This window comes from Lutjanus erythropterus, chromosome 8 (assembly GCF_056507025.1).
Source record: "Lutjanus erythropterus isolate fLutEry1 chromosome 8, fLutEry1.hap2, whole genome shotgun sequence".
In the NCBI taxonomy this organism is placed as follows: domain Eukaryota; kingdom Metazoa; phylum Chordata; class Actinopteri; order Lutjaniformes; family Lutjanidae; genus Lutjanus; species Lutjanus erythropterus.
The window spans coordinates 37,382,759-37,401,734 of NC_139324.1; the positions used below are offsets into that span (position 1 = coordinate 37,382,759).

The following is an 18,976-nucleotide window of genomic DNA, read 5'->3' on the forward strand; positions in this document are numbered from 1 at the left end:
AGATGTGCGCACTCTTACGACCGACTCCACGGGCTTTCACACAAGGCCCCTGAGTGGAGAGAATGGAAAAAAAAGAGGAGAGATGCTTATTTTTATATACAAACATATGGAATTAGTGTTTTTGTTTCATTTTTTGTGTTCTCCTGTTTTGTAAGGACTATTTATGTACAGATTCATAATTAAAGCTAGTGACCCTGTTTTCCAGGGTTCTTTGAAGTTTTCTAAAAAACAGAAAAAAGGAATTGAATGCTGGTGAAAATTGCTATTTAAATTGGTTTTAAACTTACAATACTAACAAGGCCTTACCTGTGTTCTTTTCTAAAGAATTATTGCCAAGAAGAAGCACAAAAAGAAAGTCTGACCCTCGGTTGTGAAATTGGTCAAAAAGACACTAAACTGCAGAACGACGTCTGTGTGGTTCTGTATAGAATCGTTATAAATAATTTCACTTTTTGTGCTCGCAGCTCTCTGAAGAGTTTTATCTCACACAGTAACGTTACTGCAGATATTTTTAAATACAGCTCCAGTTTTACCCTCATTGTGTATACCATACGTTACGTCTTTTAATCATTTTACAGTAGTAGCGTAGGCGTCACTTTCTCAAAATGCACAATCCAGAACACTATGCTGATCACACAATCACAAAGGTCTGAGTCGGAAACCCCTGGAGGGGCAGCTATCACACGCAGTGAGATACAAACTCATCATGAACAAGAAGCCGTGGACTTTTTGCACGCATTAAACTTTTATTTATGTACACGTACATGCTACTGCGATGAAAACAAAGAGCAGTTGGAAAAGTTGGACTCCTTGTTCGCTGCCTGAAGGACTGGGACTAAGCGCTGCAGCCTCTGTCGGTCCCCCTGCCACTACATACACATGTAGTGAAAGATCGGAAATCTCTTTATCAATATATTGATATTGCTGCACAAATTGGGGTGCCTCTTGTTTGAATATCTGTAATATTGTACTGTACAACAGTTGTCTGTCAATAGTTGCAGTAATCTGGTTTATATCCCTCTTGTAAAGTTGAGACTTGAAATGGTTACCTTCACGCAGCCTGAGGAGGGTGTAGTGACTCTGGGTGGGCCCTCGCTGAGCTCTCGGTTCCTCACTTGCGTCTGTCTTGCTTTTTATGAAGCGTTCTTCACTTTTCTCTTGTCTGTTTTGCCTTAGAGCTTTCTATTTTGGAATAAACGATGCCTAACTCTCTGTTGCTGTGCACCGTCTCTTCTCTCTCCTGAATCGAAGGCTCTGTCACTCTGCTGCTGGAGTTTGTCTTTAAGTTTTTGGTTTTTGTCACATGTGGAAACATCGAACCAAAATCCCGTGAGAAGTAACCAGGTGCTTCAGTTGTCTGTGCTCAGAGTCGGAGAATTTTGAGCTTCTTCTCTCTGAAAGACAATGTAGAAATGGGCAATTTTAACACAAGTGGACACAGAAACATGTAGCAGCGATTATGCATGACTCTGGAAACACTGTTCTCACAACTGACCAGATCTGAATGTTTTAGTAAAACCAGCTGTGCTTCCATCTTTACTTCAGCGGTGCATTAAGGCCATTGTAGGCTTTGAAAAAAAGGAACCCAGGAGGGGGGTAATATTCTGAGAAATAAGTCTGAATTTCCAAAATTAAAGTCGTAAATTTACAAGAAAAAAACTTCAATATTCTCTAAGATTATGTCGTCCTACATTTGTGAGCAAAATTTCAGAAATTCTAAGATTGGCGTCATAAATTTACAAGAAACTCGGAGAAGAGGTGGGCATACAAATGAATTGATCTGCAAGTATTTCTTTATAACTAAATCTGATTGTAAAGTATAATTAATATATAGTATAATAATAATAGTGAGAATAGTGTTTTTGTTTATTTGTTTGTTTTTTACTTGCAGTGGCCCTAATACACTGCTGTACTTTACAAACTTCTAGGGCACACACTGTATTTTGAAACTACCAAATATCCAGAGTTTTATGACAATATTAATAAAAGAGATGCACCATGAACTTGAGGGGCTTTTCAGGAGTTCAAGGGCAATTCCAGTATTCTTAGACCTTGGCTCAATTTGTACATGCATAGTGGTTTTAATGATTAACAGGTAGCTTTTGGAATTGGTCCAGTAGATCAGACAGCAGCCGCCAGATGGGCTCAAAGACTGTCCACTAAAAGTGTTTGTTTTTGTCACTGACGTGCTCAGATTGTTATCCTTACAGAAAGCATCCCTACAAAGACCGACCTTGGTGAGTAAGAATAAAGTCCTTTTTGTTTAACCAGACACAGCCATTATATCGCTCTCTTCAAAGCCGCCAGTCTCCTGATCTGATACAAACACTGATACTTTGGTGCTGATACAAAAAAAGTATGATGGTGATTTGTTTGCTTATTTTGACACCAGACCATGAGAAAATGTTTAAAAAACACTTAATAGAGAGTGTGCATCATGTTGACTGTTTCGCACGTACATTTCCAAAAAACAATGCACATCTCAAGATAAGGAGTTAATGGACTGAAGGCTAGTTATTTGGCTTATATTAAATAAATTCAGGAATAAAGAAATAGATTTAAAAAAAACCTGGTTAAGTAACTAAACCTTTAAACACCAAGGTTGCACAATAGCAAACTAATGCATCGAGCCAGCGACTGGCAACCAGCAGCTCTTGTGTTCTGCCAGGTAAAATGACTATTTGTCAACGGAGCTTTGAACGGTGCGATGTGACGGCTAAAGGTCTGTGTCTGTAGGGATCCTGTTTATAATGTTGTCTCTCAGAATAACTATCTGAGCCTGTCTGTGGCAAAACACGCACTTTTAGAGGGCAAAGGTTGACAAGTGCATGGTCGTCCTTTACGTTCCAGCCAAGTTTGTAACTGCTGATCTGTTACTTTTGTACCTATTAGCCATTTAGACCCCGAAACCTGTAAAGAGAAAAATAGAGGGGATAATTGCATTTTGCTCCTGTAATAGATCTTCACTCGTCTCAGTAACAGAAGTTTGTTTCCATGTGGTCTGTGAGAGATTATGTGTGTGGTGAGCAGCAGAGCACATGGAGACAGGGCCTAATTCATGTTCTCATATCACAGAATCTAAATGGTAAAAGGAACTCTGTGTCAAGTGTAACATTTCAAAGCTTTGACCATATAAAGGCAGCTGAAATGAGGCCAATAGGAGCTCGCTGCCAGCTGCTGCGGTCAGATTCCATTCAGGAGGAGAACCAGCTGTCGATCCAACATCACACAACAAATTCACCCAGCAGCTGGTGCTCTGCAGCGGTCAGTTAGTCCAGACTTAACTGAAGAAATTGTTAAACTTCAGCTGTTCTTCAAATGCCCCCTTCATAAAATTCACTGAAAGTTGTTCATGACCACGTTAGAGTCATAATATCATGCCCTCTGCTCATATGACTTTCAACATTTACTGCAGAGCTGCTGTTGTTTTGACTGAGGTTTAATGAGAGTGAGTCGACAGGGACCAGTTTCACAAAGATGGAGGAATAGTAAGACTTCAGACAGACAAATTGAAATTCATTCGTTGCCCAAAGCTGTCCTGTTCTTGACTGAGAACTTGGCTTCATTCGCTCCAGCAGACAGTGTTTGCATTCTGGAAGAATCCAACTCTGACGTTTCACTGTGGACTAGACAAAAACATCTGTGCTGAGGCTCTTGAATGTAGCAGCTCTCAGTGCTAATGTGAACTCAGTCAGTCAGGCTCAGGACAGACGACTGTGTCCTCACTTCTATGGCAAGCCGTTGTAACATTTAATTGAACCACACTTATCTGTAATTATTTTAGATGCCTGTAATCGCATTTCTCCATGTCAAATTTGTATGATAATTAGTATGGTAATGAACATATCTGCTGCTAGTGTCCCAAACTCAGCTGTGTGTCCTCCACTGAGACACGGTCTATTATTCCAAAACCCCAATAGTCTGAAAATGTCCTGGTCCCATTAGACTGAAAGTCTGTCTTGTCTGATGGCTAGTTATCTCGCAAACAAAAGCCCAAGGATATGAAAACACACTCTCTTCCTTGAGTTTTTTGCGGAACAACAACAAACACGTGGTTAATGTTGTAAAGCAGTTTGGTTTGGTTTAGACACCCAAGTTTAGGAAAAGATTGTTGCATCAAGAATCAGGACCCGCCTAATCCTGTACTGACCTCCATCTGTTGGCGGATCCAGCTCAGCGACTGCGTGATGCGAGTGTAGACGCCCGGCTTGTTCCTCACAGCGCAGCCGATTCCCCAGCTGGTCGCTCCAACCAGCTTCCACACAGACGAGTCCTCGCAGGCCAGAGGACCTCCACTGTCCCCCTAAGGAGAGACACACGGACACACACAGGTGAAACAGTCCACATCTCACTGTCCACATCACTGATCCGTCATAGGCTCACATGATAGATGACATGCAGCCACAGGAGATGGAAAATCATTTAATGTCTTGTTCATATATTTGAGAAGACTCTCTGAACTTTGGGGGAAATTTAAAGTGACTGACTTAGTTTACTATGAAAATTTCAAGGGTGTATTTTAGTCCACTCAAAATTATAGTGTGATTGTATTTTACAGGCCCCAGTTTCCGATTAATTTACAGGAGAGAAACAGTTGAGTGCAAATTACTGGAAAAGACTGAATTTGCTATAAAGCTCCATGAAATCATCACTACCAGCAACACATTTCACTTTGCATTTCAATGCATTGTTATGATAGAAAATATGCATTTTAGCAGCTTTAAGTAAAATGTCAAATGTGTGACAGTACTGATGGGCAGTAAGAATGATAACTAGAACTAAATATATCATTTTAAAAATTGATCTAACTCAAGTGGATGATAGAGAAAATAATAAATATATTAAGAGCTATTCAACCCACATTGGTAAATGAATCAGTGAATAAATAATTATTACAAAACATACTACAAAAAGATACAGATACAATCATTTTATACGCCCTCAAATGCTGAATAATAATAAATTAGCCTATGCTTTAGAATATACAAATATGCACTCAGAAATATTCTTTATAAATAGAGGGCTCAAACTAACTAGTAAATAGGCGAATCACAGAAACTGGGCCACATAGCATGTGCAGTTAAATGAATTTAGAGCTATATGACCCTATCAGCCCAAGAAAATTTCAAGAACATATAGAGATATGTCTTAGAAACAATGTAAACCCTACATACAAAAATATGCACAATAGTTTTAGGGTACTTAACATGTAAAAGTCAAATAATTAAGAGCTATATGGTCCTGTCAGGTGGCTAGAATCAAAATAAGAGAGCAATGATGCAATGTCAAGGAGAAATGACACAATGGAAAAACTGATGTCATTGTGATTCCAGCTCTTCAGGAGCTCTCAGCTGCTTTGAAATCTCAATGACTCTTAAAGGAAACCGTGCGTACCTGACAGGAGTCGGTTCCTCCTTCCAGGTATCCTGCACAGATCATCCAGGAGGAGATGAAGCCCTGATAAACCTCCGGTTGGTTGCACGTCTTTGTGGAGAGGAGCGGCACCATGGCAGAGCGCAGAACCACACTGGTCTCTCCTGGAATAAAAAAAAGAAACAAAACACGATCGATTCCAGCGATGTATGAGTCAGAGTGAGCAGGACCATTAAGTTATTACATTACACTCCATTTCAAATGTATCTGTGGCTGTGTGGGCGCCATCACACAAGAAATCAGCTGTTTTCAGACTGACCTTCATCCTCAGTTGCTCCCCATCCAGAGATCCAGCACATCGTACCCTCCTCAAACTCCTCCCCATAGTTGGGCAGACAGATGGGCTCCACGAATCCTACAGAGGAGAAGTTTAATGAACTACAACTCCCAGATTATCAGACACACTGTATACAGCTCTGTGTGTGTGTGGTCTCCATCATAATCATCATCAATGACATCAGTCACAGCTAATGTATAATTACACCAAAATCCTGTTTTCAGACGGAGGATTTCTGCAGTTTGGACTGAAATGACACAGCAGACACAGTTACACTGAGAGGCGCTGAAGAGAAAAAAAATGAAGACTAATGGAGCCAAACTCAGGCAACTGATACACATAATGACACTGAGCTGTCAGAGAGCAGAAACCTGAGATGGAGGCGCGAGAAGAGAGGCCTCCCCTCACAGGACTGGGTGCAGAGAGAATAAAGGCCAGACAAGAACTTTCATTTTAACATTCCTTCAAGTTACAGGTGATTTTTGATCTTTGCAGGGTGTAAAGCAGCAACACACATAAGTGGAGGTGGATTACACAGAAGCCCAGAAAAGCATCCATTTTTAAGTCCAATCTAAGCTTTTTTCTCTCCTGTGATCTTGAGTTAAAGGGTCAGTGTGAAGGATTTAGTGGCATCTCACAGTGAGCTTGCAGACTGGAAACACTTCATCTCACCTTCCTCTTCAAAGGGTTAGGAGAACCTATGGTGGTGGCCACCGTGAATTAAGGATGTATTTCAACCAAAGCAGAGGTGATGGTTGTTGGGACAGTGGAAAGACGAACCAAGATGTTTTATTTAGTTTCTGTAAAGTTTGAAAGAAACACGATGTAGCAGAAGGCTTCTGGTGAGTTTGGCGAGAGCCATTTCGGGTTAAACAAAACATATCTTACGCTTTACAATAAGGTCTCTCACCATCGTGATAACAGCCTGAGCCTGTCAGTGACTAAAACAAGCACAAACAACCAGCAAGCGTCACCTGCTCTGAGCGCTCTGCAGGTGCGTCTGGGTGGATGAGGTGTTTGACTGCGCGTCACGCTGCTCTGTGTTTCAATCACTCTTCTCAGCTTCCATCACAGTTAGTTTTGTGGTGATTTAGAGACTTGGTTTGTTAAGTTTACAGCCTGTCTCATTGCTCTGTGTACAGTGATGCAGATAAAAAAAACAAGAGCTGAAACTTGTTTATCAACCACTTCTTTCATCCTCGCTTCAGTCAACTGACAGTGCATGTGATCCCAAGGATATTTTTGAATAAGTGAACCAGTGAATACAAAAACCTCTATTTGATTACCTTTAATACCTCACTGAAATGTTCTCCCTGTGCATTTGTGTGAGCTTCTGTTTTATCCAGGGACTGTAATGCACACTGACTGACAAAGGAAAAAAAAACTGCACAGCTGGGAGAATCTCAGTCGACTACGGGGGCTCTGACTAATCTGAATCATAAACTATCAGGGGGTAGTCCTATTCCCATTATATGAAACTGAATATCAACTCAGGCTGTAAGTACCTCATACAATCCCACTTCAAATAAACCAAACAATCCCTGTAAAGTGTGTCTGATTTCCATTTGGGCCAGAGAGTCAGTACACGGTCTGAACAGCTTTGAGGCATGAATGGATGGATGAGTGAATGAATGAACACAGAGCAGCAGGTTGTTTGGACTCAGTAAGGTCTTAAAAAAATGAACACTGTTACCATTGAAAACCAGTGACGTAGCCAGTTTCATCAGAGCGATGTCGTAGTCCAGTCCTTTGGGCCTGTAGCGAGCGTGGTAGATAATCTGCTCCACGGCCAGAGACTGAGCCCCGTTGACCGGCTGCTCCGTCAGCCCCACGTGCACCGCCCACATGGAGGGGTCTGCAAACCTGACCACACGCAGGAGAGGAGGACAGACAGACAGTCAAACACGACAGTTATGTTAGTCTGACACAGTGAAACAAAATCCTTGTACTACAGGGACAGTTTCCTCCTCCTGAAGAAGCCAATCAGAGTTTAAACACCAGTCATGTGTTCAGTTCCTGTCACTCTGCAGGTTAAAGGAGTGACTGCAGAGTAATCTGATTCCCGTTGTTACAACTTTAACTACACACGATGACGGCGTGTTTGTGCTCTGTGCTGTGTTCATGTTGACACTGCAGCCAAATGCAGCAGAGAAGAAGAAGGCGCCTACAGCTGACACCTCCTTCAGTAACAGCAGTCATTTCAAACTGCTCAGGACAAACCTGGCTGACAGGAGGAGGCAGTTCAAAACCCACCACTTATCAGTCCTGGAGGATAAATGTGCCCACATACACCAACACAGTCAGTCTGTGATGCTTCATATGAGGACACCAAAGAAATGAGAGAGGAAAATCACACCATGAGGCTGAGAGATGCACCGTGCTCGACTGCTTCTGTGACCACATGCTGAGTGCATCAGCCAGGTGTGTACATACACTGTCTGGCCTTAAATTAAAGTCACCACATGGATTTAACTAAGGAAATAGGTGAGATGCTTTCATTGGATAATTACTGCAGTGATTAATATGTTTCAGCTGGGAACAAGTTATTGAACCCTAACCGATGCAGTGAGCAGCTTCTCATTTCTTAAACAACCATGTCAGAAGACACATCCTGTGGTTGAGGAAAATATGTTCCTCTGTTTCAGAAGTCAGCCAGAGGTCAAATTATTGGCATCAAGCAAAGAAAACAACTAAAGAGATTGATGAAACTACTAAAACTGGGTTAAGAACTGTCCAACACATGATTAAAACCTGGAAGGATAGAGGTGAACCATCATCTTCAAGGAAGAAATGTGGTTGGAAAAAAGTCTTGAATGATCGTGATCAGAGATCACTGAAGCATTTGGTGGAATCAAATCATAAAAAATCAATAGTAGAACTCAATAGTTAAAGTAAGAGCATTTCCAAACACAGAATGTGAAGAGACTAAACAGCTGTGTAGCCTTAAGAAAATCAATTATCAGTGAGGCCAAATGGAAAAAAAGACTTCAGTTTGCTGGGGAGCATAAAGATTGGACTGTGTATCAATGGAAAAAGGTCATGTGGTCTGATGAGTCCAGATTTACCCTGTTCCAGAGTGATGGGGGCATCAGGGTAAGAAGAGAGGCAGATGAAGTGATGCTCCCATCATGCCTAGTGCCTACAGTACAAGCCTGTGGGGGCAGTGTTATGATCTGGGGTTGCTTCAGTTTCTCAGGTCGAGGTTCAGCAACGTTATGAGCCCAAAAAAAGAGGTCAGCTCACGACCTGAATATACTGAATGAGCAGGTTTTTACATCAGAGGATTTTTTTCTTCCTTGATGACACAGACACATTCCAAGATGACAATGTCAGGATTCATCAGGTTCAAACTGTGAAAGAGTGGTTCAGGGAGCGTGAGACATTGTTTTCACACAAGGACTGACCACCAGAGTCCAGACCTGAACCCCACTGAGAATCTTTAGGGTTTTTCTGCTGGAGAAAACTTTACGCAGCGGTCCGACTCTCCCATCATCAATACAAGATCTTGGAGAAAAATTAATGCAGCTCTGGACAGAAATAAATGTTGTGACACTGCAAAAGCTTATTTAACGATGCCATGGTGAATGTGTGCTGTGATCAAAGCTTAAGTCCAAATTTGCAATGAAAAGCTGTTCTTAAATGCTGTCGACTGTAGTTTTGTACTTCTTTCTTTAATGTTGCAACAGGTAAAAGTGGAGCTCATTTAATGTCTTTATATACTGCTGGGTAGCTTATGAACTTTATCTTCAGAGGACATTGGTTAGAAAGATTTTAGTGCAAAAATAATATCACATTTTGGAAAGTGAGGGTTACACAGAGGTGTGACTCACCCGTACACGCAGTGAGCTGCAGTGAGGATCCAGCGTGACGTTATGATGGAGCCTCCACACAGGTGTTCGCTGCTGAAGTGGAGGCTCACCTGCCAGGGGAACTGACCCGGCTTGGAGATGTTTCCCCCGACGATACGAGTGGTGTACCGAGGCCTGGAGCCGCACTCTGAGGACAGACAGGGGGGGAGGGTCAAAGGTCAGATCATGTACCTCTAATGGCATCACTGCAAACACAACAAACTGGATTAACACCATGTTCGTGGGCTGATATTAAACATCAGTCAGTAACTGTCAGGTAACAGGTGTTCTACTATCCAAAAGTTTTCTCATGATGCTGTATTTACAGAAACTTTCAGCAGCTTGAACATGAGAAAATTCTGAAAGAAAACATCTGAAACTTCAATTTATTTTCAAGAAAAGGTTCATCTAACAGCTGATCTGCAGTGGTTTAGTGTTGCACTTCCCTGATGGGGACTCAACGACAAAAAATTATACAAATAAGTGAGTTATTGTCATTTTCTCAAACTTGACAAAGCTCTTTCTGTTTTCACAGGTTCAGTGCTCGTCATAATAAACTGATGCAGCGCCCTTTAAAGCTCGACCCAAACTGTCGCCTCTGAGCAGGTCGGACCAGAAGTATCAACCGTCACAATCCACACTGGTTGAACCCCGGTGCAGACATATGCTCAAATCCAGAAAACCACACGTGCACACACACTGGTTCCATGTCAGTTGTGTAATGACATTAAATCCTCACTGTTTGCTAAAGTGTTTCATATGAACATTATGAAACATCCTCCCATGGCGTGTTCACACCAAACAAAACCAAGCAAAATTTCATTACTCTCGATTTCGCAAATGATCCACCTTCAGCAAATATTCACCCTTCTCTTACAAAAAAGAGGAGAAGGAGATTTGATTGGTGTTTCGCAAACCATAAGATGACATCCTCCAATGTCTTGCTTTGTTCACAACCCAAAAATATTCAGTTTACTGTCAGAAAGGAGGAAAGAAAACAAACAAAAAAAAATCACATTTGAGAAGCTGAAATCTGATTTTATTTAAAAAAAAAAGTGACTGAATTGATCATAAAATTAGTTAAAGATTGATTTAATAGTTGAAAAGTAATCATTGCAGCTCTACTGCAGAGCACCTGTCCATCTGTCTCCACCGAGTGGCAGTGTTATAGTTGGTGTCTCAAAATCAAAAAAATGAATCTAGTTTACTATAATGGTAAGAACCCAAAGTAAACTTAAACTTAACTGAGATTTAATTAACAATCGGATCAAAAAGATGCCAAAGTAACGGCATCATGATGAAGATTTGTAAAAAGTCTGAATTCATGTTCGACATGACGACAAGCAAACAGCTTTTAAAATGCCTGTTTTCTGAACTATTAGGATTAGAGGAAGAGAAAGACTCTTTATGCTGACAAGCTTTGGTGACAGAATTTACTTAGATTTTTCACACAAGCTGAAAATTTTCATCTCTGCAAAATCAGTGAATTTGTGTTCTTTGCATTGACTTTCACTGAAATTTGCTTCGCATTTGGTGTGAACACGTCATGATTGTGGTGATCTATAAAAACAGACTACTTGTCTTAGCATGCAAAAGTAACGACACACGTGTCTGCATACTCTGCAACAAACAAACACACAGAAGAAACAAACATATTTGCATTTCATGCGAGAACATCTGCCCATGCAAGAAGCACATATGCTCCTCTGGACTCCATCTGAAATCCTTATAGAAAAAAGAGAGATGATTTCAGTCCGCAGTTTGTTTTCTCACCCAGACATTTCAGAGTGGTCACCTTCCCTGAGCTGCACTGAGTTTTACTGTGGAGGTGGAGGTCAGATCAGATCAGACAGCAAACATGGAGAACAACCACAGGTTAACATTTTAATGTCCACTGACTTCACGGATCACGAAACGGAGAAAGCAGAAAACTCAGGTCTAGGAAAACATTTCAGTGCCTGAAGAGTAGCTACACTCATCACAGTTCATCAAGATATTTGACAGCAATGGTGGAAGTAAAGTAACTAAAATACATTTACTCATGTACTCTACTTAAGTACAGCTGGAAGGTTCTAGTTCATGTGAGCATTATCAATTTGAGATCCACTTTTTTCCTCAGAGCGAAACGTTCTTGTTATTTCTGGACTGTCTCATTCATTGTCTGGGCCACAGTCCTGGACGGTTCCCTTAGAAAATCTGAGGGACGCAGCTGAGATGTTCTTTAATTAATCAGGGCCACTTAATCAAACTGTGCATCTGCCAAAAGCAACCACATCTTTAAAGTGTTCCTACCTGAAGGTTGTGGCGTTCTGGAGTTTAATGATCTGTGATTGGCTCAGGTTGATGGACACCAGGTTGTACTGAAGGTCCTGCTCGATGGAGGTTAGAGAGATGAAGAACGACTCCACGTAGCTGAAAGACACGCAGAGATACAGACAGAATGGAAAGCTGATGATGCTGAGATTTTAACCAGATAAAGTTTTTAAAGTATTAGGATGAGACTGTTACACAAAGCAATACAAGAAAAAACACAGAAATTTGTCTCCTAAACCTCGTATTTTTCATTTGGTCAGATATGTGAGTATAATGTGCATAGGAAGCTCTTTATGCCAAAAAAAAGTTATATTTTGCTGTTATTTAACTGCAATAACGGATCAAAAGGATGCTGAAATAACAATATCACGATGCTGATTTGTGACTGTGAACATCAGGACAGAAAATCAAAGAAAGTATTCCAGAGTACCTGGAGTATCCGAGCTGTTTGCAGGCGGAGATCCCTAACCAGTTGTTCCAGCCCTCTGAACAGATTGTCCTCCACACTCCTCCCCTCTGGACCTGCAGGACAGAGCTCTGTCCACTGAGACGCACTGACACACAGACAGACAGAGAGATGCAGAGACATACACAAAGACAGAGACAGGTTTTTTAGGGTAACGTCAGGGTAAGAGTTATAGTTAGACAAATGGTGGTTGTGGTCCAGTTAACGTAAGTCTCCAGGACACGGTTAGCGGGGTCAACATGTGTGTTTATGTGTGTGTGAGAATCACCACAGCCAAGCTCGTCCTCTCCGTTGTCACAGTGCATCTCTCCGTCACACTGAGCCGATGTGCTGATGCATTTAGACGAAGAGCCGCAACGAAACTTCCCGGCACAGCTCAGACCCACTGTGGACACACAGGTGAGACTGAAAATAAGTCCAGCGGACATTTAAACTGATAACAGTGAGGGTGGAGCGTAAATGCAGAAACTTGCATTCTGTTCATTTCTATTGAGACCAACTTTAAAGTTTCCCCCCAGATACATTTTAAAGTATGGAAAAATACTCTTAGTTTAACATGGTTTGCCCACGTTTGTCCACAAATTAAAAAAATCATCCGGCAGCACATCTACTCTTTCTCCCTCACTGAGAAATTCTGATTCTTGCCTCATGCCACATCAAAATGAAAAAGGAAAGGAGGAAAAAACAGATAAAATAAAAAAAAAAGATAAAATAAATAACTAAAATGTAAAAGTAAAAAAAATAAGGACAGAAGGAGGGAGAAAGAAAAGAAGGAAATAAAATTCATTTAGACTGAATTAACAGCCCATCTCATTGTTTTTACTTCCTCTTATCAAAGAGACAATATAGGAAATTTCATTCTCCTTCATAAATGAGACAAAATAGGTGCATTTAGGCAGAATTAACAGGCTGTTGTTCTTTTTACTTTCATTTATTTTGTGACCCAAATAAAATCTCCTGTGACCCGTGTCTGAAATCTTGAGTTATGGCCAAAAAACATGTTTTGTAAGGTCACAGAACGATGCGTCTAAAACTGTCTGTGTGATGTGTTCAATCATCTAAAGTAAAATATAGACTACTGTACAATATATCATTATGTTATGTTCCACATGTCACTGTCTCTGGCCTTTTTGATTTGAGTTTGGTGTTTGTTTAGATACTGATCTGATCTGATCTTCCAGCCGTGTAATCTGTGATCTGCTACAGACTGTGACTCTGCTCCATTTGACACCAGTTACTTCCCAACACTGTGTGAGTGATCACCACCTCCTGCTCCTCCAGGTAGCAAACTAACTCCAGTCTGCCAGCGAGAGTCTGTCTGTTTGCACCGTTCACAAAGTGCTGTCGTCTTTAAAATCACAAAGCTGCAGAGGAAACTGTAAATTAACACTGTCCCATTACCTTGATGCCCAGAACTAACCCAAACTCACATGTCAACCTAGTTAGCTGGCTGCCAGGTAGCATATGATAAAGATCCTACACACTAGAGCTGCACAGTTAATATAAATTTTATAGAAATTGCAGTATGGCTTTCTGCAAATTTTCAAACTGTGGGTCAGGCTGTTACTCTTATATTCCCCTAAAATAACTGGACTCTGTGTAAAGTGTCGGTTTCCACTCTGCTCACAACACGACTGACCGCCACATTAAAGCTGTCAGTTAAAGTGTCGGTGGCCTCATGCGTCCTGCCTGCTCTGTGTGGGTGGGATCTAAATTGTGTAACAGGTAAGGACCACATCAAATATTGATGGAGCGAAGGCAGCCCATGCTACAGTGGTTCCATTGTTGCCAAGTTCACACTGAGCCGAGCCGCTTACCTCCGAGGCCGACGCCGAGAACGAGAGTGACCCCCACGGTTACGCAGGAGGCGATTAGCAGCTCGACACGGTGCGCCCACAGTCTGGTCTTCCAGCTTTTGTCCAAGTCGTCCTCTGTGGAGAGAAAATAGTTCGTAAACATCAACATCTGTTTAAATATCACATGATATGAACTTTTAACAGTTGAATATCAAGAGGGGAAAGGACAATGTCAGAGAAAAGCTGTAATTCTATGGGTTTTTTTTTTTACAATCTATAAAATAAAATGTATTAAAGTTGGTGTTCTTTTAGGGGATGGTACAGCGTTTAAACCATTAAACCACCACTAACAGGCTTTTATGTTTACTCAAAACTGGAGTGGTAAACTTTCAATTCTTGTATCTTTACACACTCAAAAATGATATAAACACACTTGTTTTTGCTCCCATTTTTAAAGAGTTGAAGTAGGCCTAAAAGATTTAAGACTGGTTGTCTGTTCCAGTGGTGACTGTATCAGGTTGGGCGATTATGGTCATAAATTGTGGCTGTGACTTGGCTGAGAGACACGACAGACTTCACGCTGTTCACAGAGCTGTTGTGCATTACATCAACGGGAAGGAGGTGCTAGAGAACAACAATATAAACAAACAATGGTTGTGTACGATACTGGCTGTTTCGTGTTCAGAAAATCCTAACCTGTTGATTCCACTGGGGTCGTCACGTCTGCGCCACAGTTTTGATACGTCCTCCACACGCCCGCAGGTCCCACCAGCAGCGTTTCAACATGATTATGTTGACCTGCTCGGGTTTTGTTGATTTGATCCTCTTTTTGTGCCACCGCCATGGATAAGTAGACTATTTTGTTAAATCGTTTCTTTCTTTGGCTGTTTTTATTATCACAAATTGCACATGGTGTTTTATTTTGAAAATTGATTGGATTCTCTCTGCTGTTTCTGTGTCTGACTTCCTGCCTGCTTGATCTGCTCTGTGCAGTTTGACACGGCATCAAAAATATACGCTGCATGTTTGAAGTGGAGAGGAGCAGTGTAGCATGACTGCAATCAGCTCAGATGGATGTGGCAAAGCTTTAACGTGACGTAGCCAGGCCCAGTTGAATCAACAACATATACAGGATTTTTCTCAAAAACGAATATTTTCCTCCTGTATGAAAGAAATTCACAGCCCACATGACCCTCACTTTGCAAAATATCTCGGCCAGCAGAGGGCGATAAAATCTGCATCAACAATATGAAAGCAGAGAAGAGCAGAAAACAACAAAAACACACATGGACATTCATGAAATAAGGCGACGATATTGTCGTTTTCCAAATGCTCTCGTTACACAGAAACTGGAGTTTTTAAAAATCTGCACTTTCAAAAAAATGCAAATAAAGTTTTAGTGACCTAAAACTCTGTTTGCATGTGGATGAAACGGAAAGAATATCTTTTTTGCAGAATATCTTTTTTGCAGAATATCTGATTATGATATATTGGGGGCTTTTATGCCTATTTTATACCTAGTCTGAATAGGGTTGTTCTGATATCAACACCAAAATGTCTCTGATCCAGCCTAAAACACTGGTATCATTTTTTGGAAAATACACAAATCTATGCACAATCTGATATCATGCAATTTATTAACCCCAAAAGAGGAAACCTCTCCTTCAACCTGAGCCAGGCCATACAGCAAGGACAGAATCTAGACATTTCTAGTCTGGACTAAGTCAGTAAACTTCTTCATTACTGTTCAAACAGGCATTCAGCAGCTTAAAGTCTGAATGAAAATCCCACAGAATTATCTGTTAAGGTTAGGAAACAGTCTTAGTCACAGGAAAGTGAAGAGGAACAAAGAGCTGAAGTCTGGAACACATAAGTTATTGTGGGGCCGATGTAGGACTATTATCCTGTAACACAGCGTGTCGCTCATCTCACATTTCAAGCAGATCCCACCTGTAACTCTACCTGTGTACAGTCATCTCCACATTGTTTCATGCTGTACCATTACTACCACGTGAACAGCGTCTCACCGTGGATGAACGGCTGCACCTTGGTGATGGGCATGCTGGGACTGGGTGCAGCCGGAGGTTTGCTCTCCTCGGGTTTGGCAGGATCGATCTCTGATTCGGGGCTGGCGGTGAGGCTGCCCAGTGGGCTGACGTTCAGTGTGTTGGGGGTCTCGACTGTGGGGAGGTCGTCCTCCGTCACCGACACCACCTCGATCCTTGAGGGGTCTGGTTGCTCAGGTGCCTCTGCCTTAACTTCCTAAACGTGGGCAACAGAGAAGGGAAAGATCCAAGACAGTTTGTGACAGCAGTTTAGAGATGTATTTGATCAATCTTCTTGCAGAAAAGAAATGATTAGGCTGAAGTGAGACTGTTAAGCCTGGATTATACTTTCCATGCCCACAAGTGTGCAAAGGCACACTAGCGCCCACACCTTATAAATTTCATCAGGTGTGTGCAGGTTTTTTCAAATGTATTTGCCTTCATTACGATGGAACAGCTGGAGGACACGCAGGTTGGAATCAAACCAGGGCAGCTGCTGACTCAGTCTCTACATGCTGTACCAGCTGAGCTACTGGGGCGCCTCTGTGCAGACTTGGAAGATGTTCACTGGCTTAGCACAGTCCTTCCAGGAGTCGTCAACAGTGCATGGAGGTTGATGCAGATGGTGCCCAGAAAACAAGTTAAGCTGAACATTTGCCTCTTTTTCAATAAGAGCACTCTGGTTTTTCTAATTTGGAATGAAGGCTACATCTTACCCAGAGGTGGAACACCAACATTACAAACATACATATACTGTATTTTCTACAGTGGACCACCAAAGTATCACCTATTAAAATCAATCAATATCAAGACTGCGTTCTCTGAACAAAAGACTACGTTTCTGTTTGACCAACAGCTGATTACTGTTCAGAGGGCTCATAGAAAATGAGAAAATAACCAAATCTAAATATATCTAAAAAAACTTCTGAATCTTATAGTGAATAATCCCTTTCTGGAGGGTCTGGTGGCTAATGAATTACAGCAGATATCAGCCATTTTCAAAGGGTCCGTGTGGCCTACGGTAGGGACACTTTTGTCTACATCATCTGAAAAGAGCAATGACTCCAACTCCCTGCTGCTCGTCTCTGGGATTCTCTTCGCGCTCGTCCCCTCAGTTGCTATTGAGAACACAAACTTCAATCCACAAGACAACAATTTCCGATCTATAGCTGCATTTCCAGTGCAGAAGCCTTTCCCTGGCGCAGGGAAAGCTTTGGAGGAATTCAGTGCATTTCCACCTCAGGGACCAGGGTCTAAATTAAGTCTGACATTATTTTACCCCCCAAAGAGTCCCTGCTCAGGGGGTTGTGTCATCAAAGTACAGGAACTTTGGGGGTGAGGCTTGCAGAGCTGAACAGTTCTCATTGGTCGAGTTCATGCTGTATTTTCTTTCAGCAACAAAGCAGTTTGCCTTTGTTCAGTGTACCTCAGCACATCAGCATGGAGTTACAGAGGAAAGAATAACAGATGGACCACCAGTGAAATCCAGACCTGACTGAGCATTTATGCCGGGAAATCCAAAAAAATGCAAAAATCTCCTGCGAGTTAAGTTTGCTGAACATTTTATAGAGAGGGAAATAATGCCAGGAGAAGCTTAAAAATTAAAACAAGGTTACAATAAAATTAAGGAACACAATGACAGAAGCAGTTCAATTAAGTGGTTTTGCTGTCTGGATGTGTTGATGGATCACTGGCCACAACAAAGCAGCTACAAAAAACTCAGATCAGAAGTTGGAAATCTGTTAATCATCACCTTTTGTCATGGGCTATAAAAGCGAAAACAAGAGTGCAAAAACCAGTGCAGGGGTTCAACAAAACTGTCGTACAAAACTGGTCCAACAATCATCCCTGTTAGTTACACGTTGCTGACATGTGAGTATGACACTCAGGTAAGACTCCTTCACATGTTTCGATGTTTTCGATTTATCATCCATGTTGCATTTAGGGCTGCACACAATAATCTAGTCTATTCAATCAATTGACAATATGTTAAAAAAAAAAAATAATTCTATCATGTAATGGCTCCAGCACTCATTTCATTGATTGTAGTTCGTCCACCTACTGTTGGAGGAGTTGCCGTGTCAGCAGCAGTGGTGTCGGCAGCAGGATCTGTAGAAAAGAGGTGAGGGACAGGTGGATAAGTGGAGAGGACATCGGAAGAGGAAAGACAAGAGGAAACAGAGGATAGGTGAGAAGAAAAGAAAAAAAAACAAAACAAGGATCCTCAAGAAAAAGTCTGGATGAGTTCCAGGTTAAGTCCACTGTACTGACCCACGAAGCTCTTCGTCATCGTGCCATCGTCCACACTCAGCTGTGCTTTGTCTAAGACCATATCCCCCCCTGACTCCCTGTATCCCCCTCCCCCTTTTTTCTGTCCCCTTCCTCTCTTTTATTCCCTTTTTCCTCCCCCGCTCTCTCAGTCCTAATGGCCGCCCTCCTGCCGTTCCTACACTTTGGTACAAAGAGACACCTGAGCAGGTGAGCGTTGCCACTCGCGGTGGGGATCGGGTGACCCTGCACCTCCCACTCTGGGGATAAGATTACATACTCGCGTGTCCCCAAAGTGTCCAGGGAGTCGGTGTGTTTTGAGGCAGGTGGAGGAGGAGCTGGAGGGAAGCTGCTGGTCACTGCAGCCCGGACACCGTCCAGCGGCTTCACCGTCCAGCTGCTCTCTGCAGACAGACCCACACACAGGTGCTGCTGAAGACTATGAGTCAGAGGTTTTCAGAGGGAGGCGGGGCTCCTCAGGGGGTCTCAGTGAAAACAAGTTTTTCACACATTTCTAAGACCTTCAAGCA

At 42.0% G+C, this 18,976-nt stretch overlaps 1 protein-coding gene across 1 annotated transcript; it reads right to left on the minus strand.

The window, feature by feature from the left end:
• Window positions 1-51: 51 nt before the first annotated feature.
• tmprss3a (transmembrane serine protease 3a) lies at window positions 52-18,511 on the minus strand. The gene is made up of 14 exons (XM_084725449.1): window positions 18,450-18,511; window positions 18,241-18,287; window positions 16,161-16,395; window positions 14,155-14,268; window positions 12,606-12,722; window positions 12,302-12,425; window positions 11,851-11,970; window positions 11,332-11,378; window positions 9,541-9,706; window positions 7,404-7,573; window positions 5,693-5,788; window positions 5,395-5,537; window positions 4,151-4,303; window positions 52-1,394 (listed from the first exon to the last, which is right to left on the minus strand). Exons 1-14 carry the CDS (start codon window positions 18,508-18,510, stop codon window positions 1,350-1,352), a joined length of 1,638 nt encoding a protein of 545 aa, XP_084581575.1. The 5' UTR covers window position 18,511; the 3' UTR covers window positions 52-1,349.
• Between the last annotated feature and the right edge of the window lie 465 nt (window positions 18,512-18,976).